The sequence below is a fragment of the Dermacentor variabilis genome, chromosome 9, assembly GCF_050947875.1.
Source record: "Dermacentor variabilis isolate Ectoservices chromosome 9, ASM5094787v1, whole genome shotgun sequence".
NCBI lineage: Eukaryota > Metazoa > Arthropoda > Arachnida > Ixodida > Ixodidae > Dermacentor > Dermacentor variabilis.
Window position 1 is genome coordinate 114,207,286 of NC_134576.1, and position 22,457 is coordinate 114,229,742.

General features: G+C 47.1%; 2 protein-coding genes across 5 annotated transcripts in view; one reads left to right on the plus strand and one right to left on the minus strand.

Annotated features, from left to right (window-relative positions):
* Positions 1-22,457, minus strand: part of LOC142557314 (TNF receptor-associated factor 5-like) — a 112,090-nt gene that overhangs the window by 79,088 nt on the left and 10,545 nt on the right. The window contains exon 2 of one of the 4 annotated variants that reach the window (XM_075669050.1): positions 12,603-14,470. The exons of the other annotated variants lie outside the window; for them this stretch is intronic. Within the exon in view, the coding sequence (XP_075525165.1) occupies positions 13,382-14,470 (1,089 nt within the window). The 3' untranslated portion in view covers positions 12,603-13,381. Of the gene's footprint in view, positions 1-12,602; positions 14,471-22,457 lie in introns of those variants that run through there. 4 annotated transcript variants of the gene reach the window in all.
* On the plus strand, positions 732-10,161 carry LOC142558150 (uncharacterized). Its single transcript, XM_075670310.1, has 3 exons — positions 732-960; positions 4,879-5,083; positions 9,515-10,161. The coding sequence occupies exons 1-3, from the start codon at positions 803-805 to the stop codon at positions 9,731-9,733; spliced, it is 582 nt and encodes a 193-aa protein (XP_075526425.1). The 5' UTR covers positions 732-802; the 3' UTR covers positions 9,734-10,161.

Below are 22,457 nucleotides of genomic sequence, written 5' to 3' on the forward strand. Positions count from 1 at the left end.
AATTGGTGCTTTGCCTTCCTGGCGGAACTGCGATTTTCTTTTTTGCAGCCTTTTGTCGCCCTAGTTGAACAAACGCACATAGTTTGATCGAAGATGTGCGGGTGTACGGGATGCACTTGATCAATTTCGCACGCCCGAAGTTCTCCAATCCGCAACGCAGTGGTCGGCTCGATACATGAACGTTACTGTTCTTCCTCCTGCATTCGAGTGTCATTGCCGCGTCTGCGAATCCAACCACCACCTATGTACTCAATTGCAGAACGCCGTAACCCCCTCCTTTTCGCGGCGATTCGTGGAGTAACGGTTGAAATTGCGTCAGGAGGCATTCATCAGGCAAACATGACATGGCGGATCACTGGCGTCCGTAACCATAACATGTAGCTCGCATGAAAGTGCTCCAAATTTTATATATATATATATATATATATATATATATATATATATATATATATATATATATATATATATATATATATATATATTACGCAGGTGGAATTTTGTCGGTGCATGATACTTCGCGCGGCCAACGGACCAATCGACAACCGTGCGCCAGCACGGCGTAAGCACTAGCTCTCATTAGTGACATTCGATTCGGTTTGAAGTTTTAAATATTCGTAGCCCTCTTATAATTTTTGTTAATACCGAGTGAATTAGTCTCTATCAGCTTTTTCGTTCCTTCACTACAAAGCATAAAGCGTTCACTAGTAATCTCAGTGTACTCTTCTTCGAATGCAGTTCAAGCACGTGCCGCCAGGATAGACGCAAGCGCAGGACTCCTGGCCCCTTTAGTCGAACCAACGCGATGTGCAGCACGACACACCGCATAGCGTCCAGCGCGGAGTCCGGGGTCCCGTCCAGCCCCTCGCAGATCACCAAGTTGCCCGGCTGCCAGCAACCATCTGTGTACTCGACCCTACAAGACGAGTCCCAGGCTTTCGATCTAAAAGCACGCTCCGAACTGTGAGTTCATCTTCATCACAGTAGGTCTGCTATACCGTGAACTAAGAGTAACATATTACTGCAGTTTTCGATATGCATGCAGTACGTCCCTCAAATCTGTCAATAAACAGCAAATATATTTACATTAAGGGACGCAAGCTGCTTGCATACAGAAGCAGAACTCAAGACTCTTGCTTTCTGTAGTCCAACTAACCCTAGTTTTGGAATAACGTGTGGGCGCTTACGTGTATAGAATAAATGTAAGCAGTTTGAGGAATGTTGCAGTGCGCGTTCCCTGGAGAAATTACGGAGGTTTAGGCGATATACAAAAAAACGATTAGTGATAATTTCTAGGCGCAAGCCCATAGAGACGGCAAAACAAGAAATAGTCACCTAGTCCACTAGAGATAATTAGTAGTTCCACATGTATTACAGTCTATCAGTCTGCCTATCTCACTTTATATTCATTCTCTTCATTACACGCTCCATGTACATATTGTAGACCTATATATATACACGTCTCTGACGACCCCGGCACCATCTCTTCCCTGCTTTCCTGCCCAACAATACAATAAACGTATCCTGCTTAATCATCGTGAACGCTTACCAGTTAAAGCACTCCTACCATTATTATTATTATTATTATTATTATTATTATTATTATTATTATTGTTATTGTTATTATTATTAATTACGTCTGTTTGAAATGCGGCGGTGACAGTCATCCAGCTTGTTTGATCTAATCAAGTTTTACGACGCCTATCGCACTCCAGTATGTTGCCTGCCTATGCTTGATAATTTCTTACTTATTAAGATCTATACACCATACTTTGCAGTTACCTATGCCTACAACGGCTCTGGTTTTATGAATCTCCTCCCTGTGTTTTAGTTCAAATCCATCAAACATTCCTTGCTTACGCCGTCCACAGACCAGCTAACGCCTCCGTTCACATTGAAATCTAGCGCTTCTGGAATATGAATGTTTCACATGGGTCTATCTCGGAGAACATCTTGGCATACTGTTACGATGTGCTGAGTAATTTTAGAACTTAGGTTTCACTTGTTTGCTGCACCTGATTAGCGGGCTTGGTGCCATGTAGAACCAATCCAAGAAAAATCGATTCGTTATCACAAACCCTGACATTATCACTGCGACGCACCCGGCCAGGCTTATGGTCACCGGAATCGACAAAGGACCGCTAATTTTTGGTTCTTAAGATCTGAGATTAGGGTCACATTTTCAGATTTAAGTGAGAGTGCAACCATCGGTGCAATTACCACTGAAGTGGCCACCACGAGTGCCGCCATATTTGCAACACTATTCTTTAGAGTACGTAAGCATTACGCACGTTGACCTTCTCAAATAACGTACGTTAACGTTGCGTACGTAAGCCGTAGAGATCTGACAGCGTACGGAGTATGCACGGTGACGATAGTGGTATTACTTCAAGTAGGTAGAGCATTTACGCTTCTTTGCCGAACGCTATTATAAACTCAAATAACATCAGCGACTACTAGGAAGGCACGACGACAGTCAACTCAAATGTATTTCGTGTCTGCCGCGAATCCTCGTTCTTCTTGGTTTTCTTTTTTTTAAAAATGCCTTAAAACATAAATTTCCCTGTAAATATGACTAGAGCGATACCTGGCGTACAAGGTACAGGAACAGGGATAAAGTGCCTTGGAAGCGCTGTCGACCTATCTGTGTCAAAGGTAGGTCCGCTTATAGAAAATTGTCCAGCCATTCTGAGGCACTCTACCACGGTTTTTTTAACTTCTATATCACAATGTGCTACTCCATATGTCGGCCCCCTTTTGAAAGGAGCGCCTGGTATAGAAGTTACATAAACAGGAATAAAGTGTCTCAGACAGGCTGGCCAAAGTTTGCATAGCGGGACCTATCTTCGTCAATGGTAGGTCTGCCTACTGAAATATGGGCCAGCCATTCTGAGGCAATTTATCCCAGTTCATGTAACGTCTATACCACAGTGTGCTATTCCACCTGTCAGCCCCGTTCCTCCGAGGAACGCCTGGATCTGCGACGGTTCAGCCGCCACAGACACGATGAGTAGTACATGTTTTTGTCACAGATTCGTTCTTTTGGCTTCAGAAGTTCTTATCGTGTTCTTCGTAATGAGCCTAATCTTTCTAAAATTTCAAGCACTCGTATTTTACTTCAAGGTTAGGTGACAATAAGGGTCAGCGAGCATACATAGGTAATGCATTTTTCTCCATTTAGAAAGCACTAGTTCGCTTAAAAATTTATCAAGATATGAAGCCACATGGTTATTTGAGGTCGGAGTTACGAAGTTTAGTCCGAATACTACGTGATACCCCATCCCCTTCTGATGTTGCCTGTAGACACTAATATCACAGTTAATTCTGCTATTTCTCGTAGAAAAATGCAAGCATAAATTTCCTATTAAGTACAGGTAACTGTGGCGTAGTGATTGGTTCATCTGCCGCCACTCACAAGTGCCCCATGAGTTCCCCCAATGTTCGCCTTCGTTGACTCAGAAATTTTTGGTTGTTTATTTGTTGCACTTTACCTGCCTATTAACCAAATTTCTAAGGAGACATACTTTTGCTAAGAGCATGAATTCAAGAAGTCTGTGCACGCATGTTTATTCATCACTGCTTCTTGCACTCATAATGGAACATTCCTTTGAATGCCATCTATTGTCAGTTATAAAGTCACTTTGAAGCCGGAGGTCTGTTGTTTACTCATATCAGTGTACTATCGTTTTTATGCTGGCTAAAGTACCATGCCTGCAGCTCCCGTAGGCAAAAGCATCGGATTTGCCTCTGGTACTTTTTTGTTTGCAGGATACACTTTGGAGTACTCGGCGGTATACTGTTTATATTTGTGGTCTGCTTAATATCTCTTATAGGCATCGCAACAGCGATCGAGACAGCCCCCTGCAATACCTACATATACCGGTTTTTCAATGGGTATACGCTGAAAGGCGGGGAAGTTCAGCCATCCCATTAGCCCAAAAACGTTTCCACAGATTAGTAATGTTGACGCTTCTAATTTTCACAGCGTAATTCCGGCCAGCCTCGCAGCGAAAAGCGAAACTGAGCAGTGGAAGAGCGCATCTATCACGCCATTATTAGACGGCCATTCATGAGTGAAGTCTTCACCATCCAAGAGTGCTTGCGCCTCCCTGTCGAGCTAGCATCAAACGACTGTCTTTTTCAAGCTGCGATAGTACTAGCTTCATTCCGGTTGTATTAGTCGCGATAAATTAGCGTCGGCTAAAATTTGCTTAGTCCGTTTCTTCTTCTTTTTGTTTTTCTTTTTTGCGCGAACATGGACACGAAATAGCGCTCACAAGTCACCACAATAATTCGGTAGACTTGCTCGTCCTTGTAAAATCACAGTCGAACTTTCAGCGACGTTGTCTACAGCGCTCATCCTGCCTAAGCCACCGTTCCTAGAAGCTATCCCCGACAAATGCGGTTGCACCGCCAATGCATTGTGCTGATTGTAATCTCCGCCCGTTTGTACAATCCATCTCGGCGAGTAGAACTTTCTGTACGGCCACAGGCACATTCAAAAAGGTTGCATGTTTCGAAAAAGAAGGTTTGTGTGTGTGTAGGGGGGGGATGCGTGTGTGTGGGTGTGTGTGTGTGTGTGTGTGTGCGTGTGCGTGTGCGTGTGCGTGTGTGTGTGTGTGTGTGTGTGTGTGTGTGTGTGTGTGTGTGTGTGTGTGTGTGTGTGTGACTTTATATCATTTCAGTGAAGCATTTACTTGCATTATACTTTCGTACTTAGGAAGGTACCCTAGCCGACTTGCCCAGCTTGCCGCCTTGCTTCTGTTTAGTGACTCGACACCTCTCTAAAACGGTGTCCCTATCTGTGGAAGTGTTCACTCTGCATGAATGTGCCTGCCCACAGATTTGACATCACTGTCCTCCCCGTCTTGTTATCGGCAGTCTCTCCCAAACCACCGACAACCGTATTAAGTCCCGCGGGCAGCCCACGCAGCGACTCCGCTCCCTGCCAGGACGAGGACGACTGCGTGGACGGGGTTTAACGGCGCAAAGCGCCTGGTTTGCCCGTCCTGAAGAGTGCCTGCAACTCTGCCGCCACGCCGGTCACAGAGAAGCTGTGGGCGTCGAAGAGCGCCACCACTCCGAGGTGAGCACAGAGCGAACGAGCGAAAAGCTGGGTGATTCGGTATCTGTATATTCAGTCATACCTCGAGTAGCGCATGAAACACACTGACGAAGGACCGGATGTGACGACCGCCAACTCTCAACTGGTATTCTTACTGAAGCAACATCTACATGTACAAACTTTACAAGCGCCATCTATTAGTGAAACTAATACAATGACAAACAATTAAGGAATAATATAAACTTTGCAAACATACACCAGCTGGCCTCTTCCATCATTTGGTGCCGCGACACGGGCTGGAAAAATGCACAATTTTTTTACGTCAGCTAAATTAGTGGCAGACTGACTAATTTATTTATACCTTTGAAGAGGGCAATCAGCATTTTGCTAAGTGCTACTTAAAACCCGACGCTGCTTGTTTTGACATCATTGTTCTCGCACATGGAGACCGCATGGATATCTAGATTTTGTTTTTGTGAAATTGTAGTAAAGTAAAAATAATCTTACACACCCTCATAGCCGTCTTGATGCTTACCGTGTTGTTCATCAAGATCTTTAAACAATTTAACCGGAAATTGAGGCGCCAGATACACGGACAGTGTGTCCAGACATAATGCCACTCGAACGAGAAGAAAATCAACAAATTGACTCCGCGTGAACTTGGAGTCTCCAATGTTTGTGGTCAAGCGCACTCTCTTTTGATTTTGAAGGCCATCGCGCTTCATCGGGGAACTCACAATAACACAAGAACCAATTTCGTTTTTTTTTTCATGAGCATGCACTGCTCTGCGCAGCCGTAATGCAGCGCGCCGTCAATGCAGCTACCACTCTAGTTACCGCATGCAGAGTACTGGGCTGAACGAAGCGCTTGACCAGAGTCTTAGACTCTAGACTCTGGTTTGACGAAGATAGGTTTACTAAGATTTTTATGTTCTTGCGTGCCAATTTCGCAAGTTACTTGCGCTATCGAATGATCTACACAGATAACTATCGCAAAGGCATAACCCTTAGAGCCCGCGCCTTCCGGCCACGTGGTATTGCGGTGCCCGTTGTGCCAGTAGACGTGGTTGTTCCTCGTTGTTATTTGTGACAAAGTACAGACGGACGCAGTGCGGGATTAAACCAGCATGTGTACAATGAAAACTGATCCTTGATTGCATCAGGGTGCCTACGCGTCCTGCGTATCCGTACAACAGGCCGACGGCATCTACGTCACCCCTACGTCATACGTCGACCCGCTGTTGGATTCGAAAGTTGCTTTAAGCGTGCATGACGTACGAGTACGTTCTCCTTCAGACCCTTCTGCGAACTCAGATGAAACCCATCCAGCCTGGACACTGGGGCACGCGAATCACACCACAATGAGTCTTCGCAACCATGACAATCATTCTCTCGAAGTCTACCGGAGTGCTTGAGTGGTGGTTTTAATGGCTAAATTCACGCTTGAACATACGACTCCACCGAAGAGAGGAAGGGGTCGGATTGGTTTTAGCGGCTCATGTGACCCTGTAAATGCCATTCCGGGGACCTACGATTTCCGCAGGACCCAGTTTCGCAACCCCTTGCATGAATAATGTTTCTTCCATAAAAAAAAATTACAAGCCATTTCACTCTATGAAGGAGGATGACCAGCCAAGCTATAGCCCATCACGCAGGATTAAAATAGGGTACATGTATTTATATTCATCATTTGGTTATGGTAGCGAAGATAAGTTTGTGATTACAGCGATATGTACTGATTTGTAGGGTTGCAACCTTGGACGGAATCTTGGACAAAGTTAAATCTATACTGGACTATTGTTGAGTAGTTGAGTGACTCGGATGGGCGTGGCACCTCAAACCAAACACTTCTAGCACAAACAGAGTGAATCATTTCTTCTATGCTTTTGAACTGTCCACATTGAAGTCTGCAACGACGATCACAGGGGAACTGTCATCCCGGGTAATCCATGCAAAGTGCGTGGTTACGAACTTCTCGATGTCTCACCTAGGTGTGCCTGGAAACAATGAACGTCACGATTCCGTCTTTCTTTTGTACGGCATAGTCACCCCCACAGTCGGTGGCATTGTATTCGCGCGAGTCAAGGGCGTATGTCTGTAAGTGCATACGTTTTGTACTTTGTGTGTATGGCAATGCCTCATACTCGTACGTCCATGTGCTGTTCACAGACGATTACAGTATGTCGATCGATTTGAAACAGTGCGTCTTCATTTATTTATTTTCTTGCTTATTACTTTTTTTTTCATTATTAGGGGTGGAGTGCTTTAAACCTGTTTCACTTGAGCTGCGAATTGGCCCGGTAATGCACAATATCCAGGATCAACCGAGGCTCGACTTTTTTATTGTTGACGCACAAACATGAAAAACACATGCAAATCTTTTTTTTTGTTGTTGACTTCGTTTATTATTACCAAATGTTAATTTTATTAGTCGCCTAGTCCTTAAAGCATGACTAATCTCCTCCGCGGGTCGGCCCAGAATTGCGCTATCTCTGGGACGGGCCCATATTTCTTGCCTACGGAAGCGACAGATGCATTCGGGGCTAGACGTATACAGCTTGGTTGTAAAATATCAGTTGACAGTTTTCACTGCGCTCGTACAGGCTTTCTTTTCGTCGATAGGCTGCGTGCGCTATACAAGGGACGAATACGAGTGATTACTGAGGAATCACGCTAGTCTGGAGAAGATAGCGGCGTACGTTACCGCAGAAACGAGGGTTTCCCGATTCTAGTTTACATTAAAAGAAAAAAAAACATAGTTGGGATAGGCATGTAACGCGTCCAATTTTTTGGTTTATTGCAGTCATATACTGCTTCTGTTGGAGTTACAGAATCGGCGTCAACGGTTATAAAATCAAATTTTGACGTTTTACTTGTCAGAACCACGATATGATTACGAGGCACTCTGCAATGGAGTCTGTAGGATAATTTGCACCACCCGGCTTTCCTAAACGCGCACCTGAATTTAAGTAAGCGAGCGTTATTGCAATATGCTGCCATTTAAATGCCACCACTACGGTTTGAATCCAACCCGCGACGTAGAGCTCAGCAGGGCAATGGCCTAGTGTTGCGTACTCCAGGGTGGCGTAACGCACTGCCGCCGAGTTGTAGCGACGTCTGCCTATCGAAGCTCTACCGACGTTACTATTGGGTAGCGTGGCGTTGCCGGTGGGCTGCAGGCATCCGGTAGACCATAGCGACCGGGCAAGGACGCGAAGATTTCTACTGCGAAACTTGCACGGTTTATTGGAAGACGATGAGAAGAGAATCAAGTGACTAAAAGTACATTTCGGAGCCCCATAAATAGGCTCTCGACAATCGTGGGAGGGATCTTGCTTCTGTCGACGTCCCGTGACCGCCAAAGAGTCGGATTGGCGGAAAGAGGGCCCCGCCTCCGTTTATACCACGCCTCTGGTAGTACCGAGCCTCCTGGAATTGTAGACGCTTGTCCGTCTCTTTTCCGCGTTGCTAGTTCGTGGAAGTTCTCCTGTAGAGTTTTACCGTTCGACGAAAGGGTCCCTCTAAAGTCGCACACACACACACACACACACACACAAAAGAGGCCTGTAAACACTGCGGGGATTCTGCCAGACCGGCAGACACTTGAAATGGTCATGGCGAATTAGGAAGTCACGCTTCATTTCGACGAGGCATGATGAGAGAAGGTCGGGTGAAATTCCTTTCTGCGCGTGGTGCCAGACGCCAACCGCAACACTAGCCACTAAGCCACGGTGATGTACAGGTCGTGATTAGCTGCATATTCTGTGTCACAACCTTGGCATCTGTAATACAAGTGGTGCCAGCATGTGTAGCTAACCAGTTTAGAGCAGGCCTCTCACAAATATTCTCGAGTACGAGAAGAGTGCGGGTCTTGAAGCAATCAATACGGTATCTAGAGTGGCCGTCATACCAAATTCTGAGGACGTAACCGCACCCCGTTAGATCTCTCCAAACCGTTGTTTATTTTCCATGGCGCTCATGCTACACATAAAAGGCGGCCGCCTCCTGTGACCACGAAGACTAACAACTAAATTTAGTAAGGATCTGTAAGCGCGACTAACTCAGGTAATAGCTAGTAATAGTTCCTCAGACAGGGGATACTTATTTATAAAAAAGTTCTGCTTAGTGCTACTTAGTTGTGCTAGCCGCCGTTGTTTCACCAGATACACACACGTCTGCACGTTCCCGACTGCGTACGCCTCACTCGTTGCCTCGTGCTTAGCAGTTTAAGCGTCTCCTATGAACGCTTGCGTTTTCCAATGGTGTTTTAATATATATGAAAAGATTCGCTGTAATACGCGGCGCTTTCTTGCTGTCCATTATGCTCGAGTAAAGCTCTTCACCCTCTATCTTTCGTTCCCGCGCACAGATGACGACCTCGACCATTCACATTTACAAGCAACCTCAAAATTTTCTGCGTAATTGTCATTCGTACCCACATCGCTTTTGCAGGCGTTCAAGCTCAAACAGTCCTCCGGCCATCGTGCGGTTCACGTTCGTGCGTATACAGTCTGCCTAGAAACCACTCTTACGACTGTCGCCGCGGAGACCACACACGTGACGACGGGGCAAAGCCCGTGGCAGAGTGCGACAGTGTGTCACGGGACTGCCCGCGACCAGGAGGACCCTTGTGGGACAGCAGTCTCGACGGTCACTGCCAATGGAGACTAGGAGGTGGAGAAGCTTTTAGCGCGAGGAGGATTCTATTCGGACACTGTCAGGGCGCGCATTTTTCGCCATCAAGGCGTGCATATATTTCCTTGTTGCGGTCTTTATAAAATGTTCGTAGGTAACTTTAAAAACTGTTTCAAAGGCCTGTTTCTGTCGCAGGTCTTGATTCAGTTTCTGTCGTAGGTCTTGCAATAAAAATTAGATGTGTCGAATCCCTGACTCTTACATGACAGAACGAAAGTATTCTCAAGTCCCGCGGTAATTAAATATAAATCGCCGAGATAAGCGCAAGTGTCAGTGTTTTTAAAGGCGAGAACAGTTGTGCGCAGCCTTCACCTACAGTTCACTAAAAGCCGTAAAGCTCACTTTCCCCAGCAAGACGAAAACAGATGCGGACCAGCCTTGGTACATCTTCATGTGAACAGTAACATGCGGAATACTTTATTTGAAAAACGCACCCTTTCCGCTTTTGGGGACCCTTTGATAATGAACACCAACACGTGTACACAGACCACTCCCGATTACAACATTGCTTCCAGCCGTCACATTTCCCCGCACTATAACATTATGAGAAAGACTTCATATGGCAGCGACATGGTTTTGCTCCAACGCCGTGAGTATTAGTAGTAGTAGTAGTAGTAGTAGTAGTAGTAGTAGTAGTAGTAGTAGTAGTAGTAGTAGTAGTAGTACAAACATTTATTTAACCATAAAATAATGAGCAATTATCTGTTACGGTTAAATGCACAGCTAGTCGAATTTCGCTCACCTAAAATGGCCTCCATAGCGCTGGTCAAAATCAAATCTGCAGCACTCCACTACGTGTGTTGTTATTGTAGAAAGTCAAAGAGATCATTCGCGCATTTTGTATATTTTTTTTACAGCGGAGCTGTTTATGTCCAAGTTCTGGCGGATCTCGTCTCCGTTAACATAAACCAATAATACTTCTTACGTGGGCCAATCCCGAAGATAGTGCAATGCCGGACGGACTAGCGGCGGAGGTAAAGCAGGCGTTAAGCACTCCCCATACGTGCACTGATTCCGCATCCGAGGTGAAGCAGGCGTTAAGCACTCGCCATATATAGGCCTATGCCGAAGACAGTGCCATTCCGCGCCGTGAAACAGACGTTAAGCACTCCCCATATATGGGCCGACCCCGAAGACAGTGCAATTGCGGGCCGACCCGCGGCCGAGGTGAAGCAGGCGTAAAACACTCCCCTTGTGTAGGCCGACCCGCACACAGTGCAATTGCGGGCCTACCCGCGGCCGAGGTGAAGCAGACGTTAAGCACTCCCCATATGTAGGCCTATCCCAAAGACAGTGCAATTCCGGGCCGACCCGCGGCCGAGGTGAAGCAGGCGTTAGCACTCCCCATATGTGAGCTGATTCCGAAGACAGTGCAATTCCGGGCCGACCCGCGGCCGAGGTGAAACAGGCGTTAAGCACTCCGCATACGTGGGCCGATCCCGAAGTTAATGCAATACCGGGCCGACCCGCTGCGAGGTGAAGCATGCGTTAAGCACTCTCCATACGTGGACAGATTCCGAAGACAGTGCAATGCCAGGGCGACCCGCGGCAGAGGTGCGCTTAGCCATGAGGGGTCGGAAGAGTGGAAAGGCACTGATTTTTTTTATTTCTTTACAGTTAGAAACTAGTGAAGCAAATATGAGCTGCTTGCGTCGTTTCAACAGAAGGGGTACTAGGCGAAGCTTACGGGTTTCTCATGCTATGTAAGGCCAGCTCATTTTAGAAAACGGATCCAAAGCAGCGCGGGCGGAGCTTGCGCACATGTGTTCGACTCTGAGATAGTTGGTTTGTCAAAGCATAGGCTTCGTTTTCGCATCAGAAGGTTCACTTTTCTGCAGTTTCCCACTTGCATATATCGTTGCTGCAGCCTGACCTCGTTTCGTTTAAGTGTTTGGAATCTGTTATAAGCCGTAATTTGCTCTTATTACTGCAATGGTCGCTCACGACACTATGCTATTATCAGCAACCTTTCCACCATCGTGGTTGCAACCCTCATCCGATTCCTGCATGTGAAGAGTTAGAAGCTATCTAGAGGCTCGCAGCGCCTTTGGCTGCAGTAATGACGAAGCCGACTTGACTGCAAGGGTTGCAACAACCTAGCAAGTTATCTAGTATATTCTTTAACCAATTTGAAGTATTTTTGGAGCGAATTACCATAAGTTGTTAGTTGGCGAAATCCATTTATTTTACTGACAAACTCCCAGAGAAATGGAGTACTTTTAATAAAGAACTTTTTTAAAGAATAAAGAAACCATTTGGATAAGAAGTATCCAAATGGTTTATTTCCATGAAGATAGCTGCCGTCGTTGAAAACCTAGGGCGCTTTAAAGATGCCATCGCTGACCTGAAAACGTATCACATGGTAAGGCGCTCATAGGCAGCGATATATATATATATATATATATATATATATATATATATATATATATATATATATATATATATAGAGAGAGAGAGAGAGAGAGAGAGAGAGAGAGAGGCCTAATCCGCACGAATTGTGAAATTATGCACGAATTTTTTTGCACACTGTGTTCGGAGCTGTGTTTGGAGTTCGGAGCTCACGATTGTGTGGTACACATGTGCCCTTTTTACGCGAACTTGTCGTTGACATTAAGAACAAGCTCGTATCTTTCTACTCGCCACCGCGTGACTCAATTGACTCAATGCCGTGCGACTCAAACGCTGTAACCTGTGAAGCCGGCGACTCCCCCTTGGCTTTCATATAGTTCAAGCCATTGATGCTTCGCTTTGAAACCTTCCTTTGCCAATTCTACCAATCCTTTCCAAAGTAATCGAAAAGCAATGCTTGCCGCTTGCTTTCCGCCAACGACCACAGGCGTTTTAATTCAAACAGCTAGTTCTACGCGCACTAGATATAATGGAGTCCAAGATTAGAAGAATAGAAGGACTTTCTGAAAAAACAGGAGAGAAGTGTGTCGTCAATACATAATACAATCACACAACACGTACAATTTATTCACGGAAGTTTATTGGCCAAGTTTCCCTGCCACAATCGCAGTAGGTTTCCTAAGTTACATTATTTTTGCATCATTCTTTACAATGAGTTGATACCAAGTTCATTAAGTGCCACAAATCTCATTCAAGAACACAATCTGGAACAGCCACCCTTGTAGTGTATTACAAGCTTCCTTAATTCACGTCTAACCCATGTTATTCGAACGCTAAACATGTACATGTAGCAGATGTAGATGTGGAGCCTTGTACTTCCTAATCATCTGGGGGCTATTCAGTAAATGTCCACTTAGTGGACATGTCCATTTCGTCTGGTGCTCAAGTGGCGATTGGCTGGGATGGGGTAGAAGCAAGAACGAGGCAGACGCCCGCAGTCACTCCCCTCCGCACTAATACAGCTCCAGCCAATCAGCAGCCGCCGAAATGAACATTTCACAGAGTGGACACTTACCCTCCCACCCCCTTTGTGAAGTTTGCTCTTCGTATTTGCGTACAAGAATAAAGAGATGACCAGGGGCTTTTACTCTCGAAAATGAGCGTAAGCACCTGCTTCAGCATACAACACGATGTTGGTGCTTGCTGGCTTGGAGTCCCGGAATGGACCAAGCTGTAAAACGTTTGACGAGTGACGAAATGAGTCGCGCGCTATTGTCAGTCACGTACGACGATTTCAAGTCTCAGTTGATTTTCACGCTCGTACGTCTCCCATTTCTTTTCGGTGTACGCAATCTGCCGTAAGGGATTAAGTTCTTCCACCAGCGGTAAATCAATGTAACTACCATTGTGTAATATAGACACCCTAACGACGCGTGGTACATTGCCGATAGTTCTCTGCTCACTACTCCAATGGAATTGGAGGGAGTAGTGAAAATTATACCATAACCCGAATAGAACTCTGCACCACGCGCCTCGTCTATGGAAGCTAGCCTCTGCATGAAAAGGCCACGAGATCTTTAATATTTCTTCGGTGTTTGATAGGAACACAAGATAAACTGCTTCTTTCACTTCTGCGCAGCTTGGCGGGCATGAGTCTCCCATTCTTGCAGTCGAGTCGTCGATTCTCGGTGGCACTGGAAACACCTGAACTGTAGGAAAAATATCGTGTACATTTTTTCTTACCGATCGATACATGCATTGAAGACAGGACACTGATTCTCTGGCACATATTTCCAAATTTCGAAGGATGTCTCTCGTTTCCTCCCGCCATGCTGCCTCTGCATCAGAACGCCTTGCTCTACGGATAGCCTCACTTTCTCTTGCCAATGAGCTTTCCTCTGCATTCCGAGATAGCATGCGCTGATGCGCCTGCGAGACATCACCAATTGTTTCGGAGAATTTTTCGGTGGCCAGCGCAACACTGGCCTTCAGGGACTGGAGGCTTGCCGCCAGTGCGGCGTTCAACTCCTCCAGCGGAGGAGCGCCTTGGATTCTGGCAGCTTGCGTGAGCTCGTTCACCTGGCTCTGAAGCGTCGAGATGTCGTCTTCGTAGGTGTTCTTCCACGGCTCCACGACATCTCGCCGAGCCGCAGCTACGTCATCGGTAACGACGGTGGCGCTACCAGGCGAGGAACAGTTGCTGCACCCGCCGATGTAGTGGGCTGCCAGCTGAGCATTCGGGACGTTCTCGCCGCACTCTTGACACGGGAATGAGTGGAAGGCGCACTCTGCCTCGAAGTGTCGCAAAAGGTCCGCCAGGGGGCCGACGAAATTGCAGCCTTGGGCTTCGTTCCAGCAGTAAGCCTTGAACAAAAAGAAAAATGGAAAACAGAAAGGGCAAACTGATGTTAAACTAGCTTCTCTGGCATAATGTTTTGGCAATGATGCTCGGGTGTATCACGTGCATTGCGAGCGAAATTAAGGATAAGAAGCGCTTCGCATTGCAAGCAAGTTGAGGATAATCGTCGGATTATCGGGAAGACATGTGATTAATCGTGGGCATATGACTCGTGGGGTATGATCGACGAAAACTGATAGTTTTAAGCCGTGCATGTAAAGGTAATGGCCCTGGAATCACTGTAAAGTAGCGGCGAAGGCCTACGTGACAAATTCTGGTTTTTGCTCGTATTACGTCATTTAGTATTTCTGCTAGTCTAGCCACGTCAAAGTTTTATATTTCACGTTACAACCAGCATAGTTTTTTTTTACAGAAAGCCGATTTAAATGTGTATATGGCACACAAGTCCTATTCAAAAGCTTTCGAGCCCCCCCCCCTCCCCCTTCTGATCTTTTCTTCAGCAACCATTAATTAGGAGCCTTTGGGAAGCTAGTCACAGAGTTTCCGCGCATTCCTGGAGAGCTCGTTTGTAACCAGGCTCTACAAGTCATCGAGAGGATACTTTGTTCAGTTTTCTTAATGCCAAACTAGGCATCTTGTGCTTAAACCCGATCCTTTACACCTGGTACAGTCAGTTACCTAACTATACGGGAACAATAATGCTTCACACATACATGCGCCTGCGTTTGATTATTATTGCGATGGGAATTATATGGGCACTCCGGGCGAATTTCCACCGTCGGCGTCACCGTGACGCTTCGTATAAAGTGCTATTGCGATAAGATGGCAGCCACGCGCTGCGCGCTTAGGAGAGAGCGAGGAATTGCGCGGCTGAGCCGAGAAGTGCGGTGGCTTGATGCGGCCTAGTCTTCTGGCGCTGGCAAGGGAGGAAAGGGGGAAGGGTGTGCGCAGTCTTCTCGCGTTGGCAAGGGGGCGGGATGGGTGAGGGAGAGAGGGGCTCGGGCCATGTTAGTGCGCCTCTCCTCTTCTACTCCAGCAGCTGTGGCTTAAGCGCGGCAGCGCACGTCCTATCCTGGAGCCAATCTGCGCGGGGTTCGAAGGCTATCCGATCGGAGATAGCTGATAGCTTGGTGTGCGCTGTGTTCTCACGGACCCAGTTGGAGCTGAAGCGAAAGGCAGCACGAATAGGGATTCGCTCAGCGCTGCTTCATCTGTTCATCACGCCAGCGTTCTGGGAGAGTGTCCGCGGCCATCGAGCGAAATGTGTTCCCTGTTTGCCTGTGCGCGCGTGACAGTGTGCTTGTTAATTTAGTTAGCAATAAGCGAATGTTTACAGCAGTTTACAGCGGTTTACGCAGCTGATAAATTGACTAAGCTTACTTCGTATAGCTCTCTAATAATTTGTTATCGCAACCAATGCTTCGACCGTCCGGCGGAACTGACTATGATATTCGATTCAATCTTCGATACTTGCTATTTGTATTCGGTCCGTTTTCGAAAAACAAATGTGACATTCGCCTAGCTCTACACTTATGTTAAAATGCACTGTAAGCAATACAACACAATGTACTAGATACTACATAGCGTTAAGTAAAGCAATAAAAGTGGCTAGTTGGTGCATACGTTCATGATTACGTTGCGCTTCGAGCATCTGCGGCCTTGTTCTCTTATTTGTCATACATTTCCCAATGTAAAACTCAGTGTAACGTAATAATAATCACGTACATAGTGTAGTGTCACATATATTTACATTTACTTATTTATTGATTCATTCGTTTGTTTACAGAATATTGCGGACGCGTTGTCCAAGACGCCTGGACGTGGTACAAAGAACACAATCTCAAAAAAATTTGCAGAAACGCAATAAATAAAAATGAATACAAATCTGTTAATGGTGATGATGCAATGATTCGGTTAATTCCATTCTGCTATCGTTCGCGGAGCAACACAATATAAGTTACATGTATCACTTCTTGCAAAATTTGCCGTAAGCGAATGAGGGTTGTAGTCCTTAGTATGTCAGGTTTTAGTGCTCGCGTAGGAAATGAGCTCCAATCGGTACTTCTTCCTTGAAAGTTCAAACAGTCATTCCTGTTAACTTTCAATAATGCGACAGGGGATTTTGTAGCTACAGATTTGCTGCAAATGAACCCTCTTACTGTTTATCCTCTCATTCTTTCTAAGTTTTTAACGTTAGCTTTTCAACATTACATCTGCAGTATCGCTTGGTGAGTGACAGTTTCTACAAGGGCTAGAGCTATTGAAAATCGTTCAGTGATAGGTATTCGGGAAAAGTAACATTTGCAGCTGTATTATGCCATAGATACGCTACATGTAGCGGAATATCTGGTGAAATGGCAACACTGCCTTTCTATGAACGGTTGCGAGTAATTCGGTCCCGTGATATGGGACAGAAACATTCGCTGTGCCTATGTTTTCTTTTTTCCTTATACAGTGAAAGCTGTTGCGGGCCAATAGTCGTTTTGACGTTGATGAAGGCCGCCAGTGACCATCGCTAGAATAAGCAAGTGCTATGTGAGAAGACGCGATAAAGAAAACCAGCCGTGCCTCGCACAGTTTCGAACGCTATTGACAAGAACACCCATGAAACTCGAAGACGTGTGTAACACGTTGTAGTTAGAGAATGCCTCAGAAGATGTCGCTACCGGAGTTGTCGCTGCACTTTGGGGCTACAACAAACGCGAGCTGGTGCTAGAAATTTGCAAAAGGTGTTAGGGTTGGCGTCTGACACCACGTGGCGACAGGTCATTCACCCGACCTTCCCGGAACCGGAGCCCACGTGCACCGGAGGAGTCATTCACCCGACCGGATTCGTCGCTGAGAGGATCGATCTCTCCTTACCGTGTTTGGTATTGCAGGAGGAGGGGCCCTCTCTCCGTGCGTGTCACGTGTCATCGATGGACGCAAGATCCCGCCCACACTTGTAGAGAGCTATTTAAGGGGCTCCGAAATGTACTTTGATATACTTCTTACTTGAGACTTCATACTTCATGATTTTCTTATTTTTTTTTCAACTACCATTGAATAAACAGAGCAAGTTTCGCACTAGCAAATTGTCTCGCCCCTGCGTGGTCGCCATGATCTACCGGATGCCTGCAGCCCGCCGACAACGCCACGCTACCCAATAAGCAATGTCGGTGGAGCTTCGATAGGCAGGCGCCGCTACTTCTCGGCAGCAGTACGGTACGCTACCCTGGAGTACGCAACAAAGGGTAATGGTGTCAGCGCTAACGTTCAGAAATCTCATTCTGTGCTAAATCGGATGCGAGGGAATGCCAACGAAAAATGTGACCACGGATATGTACAAAACGGCAATAAAAAATCAATCGCGAGTTAAATCTGTAGGATAACGCAAATGGCAGTGCCTTGCTATTTGAGGCCTCAGCTGGCTCCCTCAGGACAGAAACATACCGGAGAAAATATGCGCCACAGAGTAAGGCATGCGCGCGTTACAAAAAGAGAAAAGGAAGAGGAAGCACGTAAACGGCTCGATAAATCGTAATGGTACGTCACTATACATTCAGCGACACCCCTATGGTATGTGCACCTTACAGAAGCATTCAGATTCAGAAATATGGAAGGATTAACTGTGATTACAATGCGTAGGTATGCGAGAACAATGCGAGAACCGGTGATTACAATGCGTAGGTAATGGTAGAGTTTTGTGATAAAGGTTTTAATTGCGATAGATTAAGATCAAATTGGCAAAAAGCACAGATGGCGATATATATAAAAAATTTTTGGTTCCGCCCGTAAGGTTCCGCTCGGCCGTAATGGAAAATTATTAGATACCTGTACTACGTAAGGATAGTAGATATATAGGCCGCATAAACTTGTAAACATACGCTCACTAACAAAATTAACAATGACAAAATATGTAAGAGTGCTTCAACGAGGACATTGAAAGAAAAGAAACATAGACACAGAGACAGCGCTGTGTGAGCGTTTCTGCTGCTTTCTACATTCTTGTTCAGTCGCGCTTACCCATTCTATCATGGATGCTAACCAACTAGCCTGTCAACGTGTTTTGAGTGAATTAACCAGCACGGTTCCACATGCACACAGGTAAACATGAACACATCTCGCTCGGTGACAGCGGAAACTGTCGGTGAAAACGCTGGAGTTAGGAATCGCGGCAGCAAGTTCGAGCCAATTGACCTCCGTGCATCTGTCGCTTCAAAGCGAACGAAACGTCAAAAGCACAGCGCATACGAAGCAACCGGCACTAGGCGCACTCTGGAAACATCGCAGATCGCTTTGAAGATGAGTCCCTGCAGCGCGGGCGCGCCCTTTGGCCGCGCCGCAGATTGCTTTCAAGACACACGATCGCCGTCAACGCGTCCCTACGGCATCTGCGATTCGCGTGGCCAACACAGTCGTGGACGCGGCAATGTCTCCACTCTGTACGGAGCGGCAGGCGAGGACACCGAGACACCCTGGCAGCCGCCGGAGAAGAACGCCCCTCCTCTTTCGCCTGAGGCCCCTTGCCTCGAGCCCCACAGAAGAGGGCACGCATCCTGGCCGCGTTCCTCGATCGCGCACGCGAGCTTGAATCGCGTTCGCCCACTTCCTGACACTCTTTCACTCATACGGAACCTCAAGGCGACGGCGACGGCAGAAACGCGCCTGGAGTGTCCATATTATTGCTATCGGAATAACACTCAGTAAATCAAGCGGGCGACGAGAGCACTTGTAGCCGCCTTGTTTCAAATGGGGATGTCAATAAGCATTGTCATCATCATCATCTGCAGCTAACGCCTCCGTTGATCTGATCCGTGAAAATCACAACGTTCAAGGACAAACTACAGCTCTCTATTACCTCTTAGCTGTTCTCCGATACCATATCGTGGAAGAAAGCTGAAGAGCAGGGCTTCACCACCAGTCACTATAATTGGCTGACGAAAGTGATTGGCAGACGCATTGCTCTGCAGATTATTCACAAAGCAGCACGGAAGGTAAAATAATTAAAATGAAACAGGACCCTAATAACGAAAGGAGGAGCAAGGTAAAGGAAGGAGGCAAGAGGCCTCTTTCCAATTCACTATCCACGAGCGCCGCTTCAACAAACAACCGAAGACGACGGGCAACAAATCTTTCTTTGAATAAGTTTTGCTTCTTTTTCAAGAGATATATTGGCCGCGCACCTTTGAATGTTTTTTACAGTCGATATAGCATGAAGCAGTGCAGGACTTACTGCGCACAATTTTGAGCGAGTTGTTGCTTGAGTGCTCAGCACACAAACGAAACTACAACTGTTTCTATAACTAACAACGATACCAGCTTGGCAGATTCCGCAGCGCTCAACGGTGGTTCCCAGCACCGTCAAGAGGGGTAGCCACACGCAGAGCGTAGAAGATCGTCGGGTTTTTCCCTGTGCATGGAGCGTGTGTACTAAAATGGTCACCGTCAAACGCCACTACGCGTTGCTCTACATAGTTTCGAAATTGACTTCGCGCGACTCGCAACAACAGTGCTGAGGGTAAATCGATGGGTTACAGAGAAAACGGAACAGAGAAATAAGAAAAGTAAGCTAAACTAAGGTGCATTTGTTGTTCATATATTGCCGACAGTTGGTTGATTCTCGGTTCTATGTGAACTTTTAAATGTGGAAGCATTTCTATGCTTACCCAACGAGGTACCTGCGCGTCACGTAAGACGAGTGCAATGGTTCATACCTCCGTAAGCAGGCATGTTGATTTCAATCAACCATACAACACACGTAAGTGCCTACAAGCTCTAAACAGGCATCCGAACCATAAGTGAAGCATTGCATAATGCATATAAGAGTCGGATCACGTTCGATAAGATTGATAATGGCACCGGGCCGCATGGACATGAGCAAGTGTCGCGCCGCAGCAGTTCATGTCGCCACGACGCTCTCGCATTTACCCTAATGGCGCCAAGACGACCAGAGCCGCTTACTGAAGAAGAGAAACGCTGAAATGCAGAGTAACAGTGTCAATACAGAAAATGCCAGAAACAACAACTATGCGCAGAGCGGGTAACTACAGCTAGACGTTCACGAGCACAACCAACAAGAGGAAAGACACCCTGCCGCTGCCGCTGGACAAGGACGTTCCATGAAAGGCCTCAATGCAGAACAAGCGCGGGAAATAGAGGCGCGCAATAGCCAGCGTCAACAGGAACAACGCGCCGAAGGCACAAAGAGAAAGAGAGAAAGTTATGCATAGAAAGGCAGGGAGGTTAACCAGAGGCGCTTCCGGTTGGCTACTCTGCACGGGGAGAAGGGTGAAGGGGGATAAAAAGAGAAGGAGAGCGGAAGGGCGAGATAGAGAGAAATAGAGACGAACACGAACAAACCGCGTACACTACAGAGCAGTAGGGGGCGGCGTTCTTAAAAGACAGTTTTAGTATAGCGTAAAGCAGCAAACGCAAAGAGTTAGCGTTAGCGTTAGCGTTGCGTGCACCACACTGCGCATGCGCTATACGTAAACGCTGCTGGAGCTCTTACGTGCGTACGCTATTTTCAGGATTTAGCGTTGAACGCTAACGCACGCAAGGGGAGCCTTACGTACGGCAAGATGGCGGCGCCAGTCGAAGTGAGAGCGGCCCGCTTCGGATCTATCGAGTCGTCTACCTGCACTGCTAGGCTCTATCCTTCCCCACTAATGCTCGTGTTCGCCTTAGATTTGTGTGATGATGCTTCGGCAGCGGCGCACAGGTGACAAATGGGCGTTGTTTGCGATATACGTCCTCGATTAGCCGGGCAGTAGGCTTAACTAGAGGGTTTGCTAATGTTTGCTCATGTTTGCTGTATCCGCCTCGAGATGGCGCCCAAGTGTATTTCGCTCGTTCGCTTGGTGTAAAGCCGCATGTGAAGCCGATGCCTGTCATGTTTTCCGCGGCAAAACACAGTAGTGTGGTCGGTGCTGTGGTCACAATGCGTGTGCGTTTTACCAACGACGACGATATGAACCTCGTGAAGGAGGTTTTCGCCTTGAACCCATTCGGATGGACGTCAAGGTGGGCGTCAGTTGCAAAAAATTGGAAAGAAGCGGGAAATCCGCTTTCTGGAAGCGAAATTGCCGGCGAAACGTCCCCTCCGGTATAGCTTCGACGTTGAGTGGATCTTGAGGACACGTATAACCTGCGCGGTCGCTCTCATTCCCGAAGCATGAGGGCGTTGTTGCGATTCGCCTGCGACACGTGGTTTTGCCGGCGCGACTGCGGCGGGGCGGCAGACATTTTTGGCCCGATCGTCGTCGCCACAACACTCATCGCCAGGTGTTTCCAGGCGCGACTGCGGCGATGCGACCGCCTAGGGATCATCCTCGCATTCCAGTCATTGTGCCCGAAACAGGCGATGCCAAAGCAGGGATCTCATTCCAGTCATTGTGCCCGAAACAGGCGATGCCAAAGCAGGGATCTCGTTCCAGTCATTATGCCCGAAACAGGCGATGCCAAAGCAGGGACCATCCTCTCATTACAGTCATTGTGTCCGACCGGCAGCGCCACGACAGGGTGCTACGAGATCGTGCTCGACATGGTGCTACGGCATCGCTACGACAGTGTGCGTCACCATTAGCCCATTGTACATTCACGTGCTCGTCTTTTGAGGGGTTCCTTCTTGCCCTCAACTGCGAGAGTATAAAAACAGCTGCCCCCGGACGCCAAAAGGGAGGGCTCCGATTTCTTCTGTTGAGTAAAGTGCTCTCCCGTCTCTCTACTTCGGTCAAACCTGACCGCCAACTCTTTGCGATGTTAAAATAAACAAGTTGTTTTGTTGTTACCAGTCGACTCATGCTTTGCCGGGACCTTCGGATGCTTCCAGTTGTACCCCAGGCCGCCAGGCCAACGCTACCCTTGGGGCTTGCGACCCAGGTACAACCACGGGCGTCAGCGCCGAGTTCCCAACCGATCGCGCCAGCGGTGCGAACCCAAACATCTGGTTGGCAGCGGTGAGATCGCCTCCGACTTCAAACAGCGTCTATGTCATCCCAACTTAAAAAG

Excerpts from the sequence above, each read along its gene's own strand:
- LOC142558150 (XM_075670310.1), top strand. The coding sequence starts at position 803 with ATGTGCAGCACGACACACCGCATAGCGTCCAGCGCGGAGTCCGGGGTC. Across the intron at positions 961-4,878 it reads CTAAAAGCACGCTCCGAACT|TCTCTCCCAAACCACCGACA; the intron begins GTGAGTTCATCT and ends TGTTATCGGCAG. Across the intron at positions 5,084-9,514 it reads AAGAGCGCCACCACTCCGAG|GCGTTCAAGCTCAAACAGTC; the intron begins GTGAGCACAGAG and ends TCGCTTTTGCAG.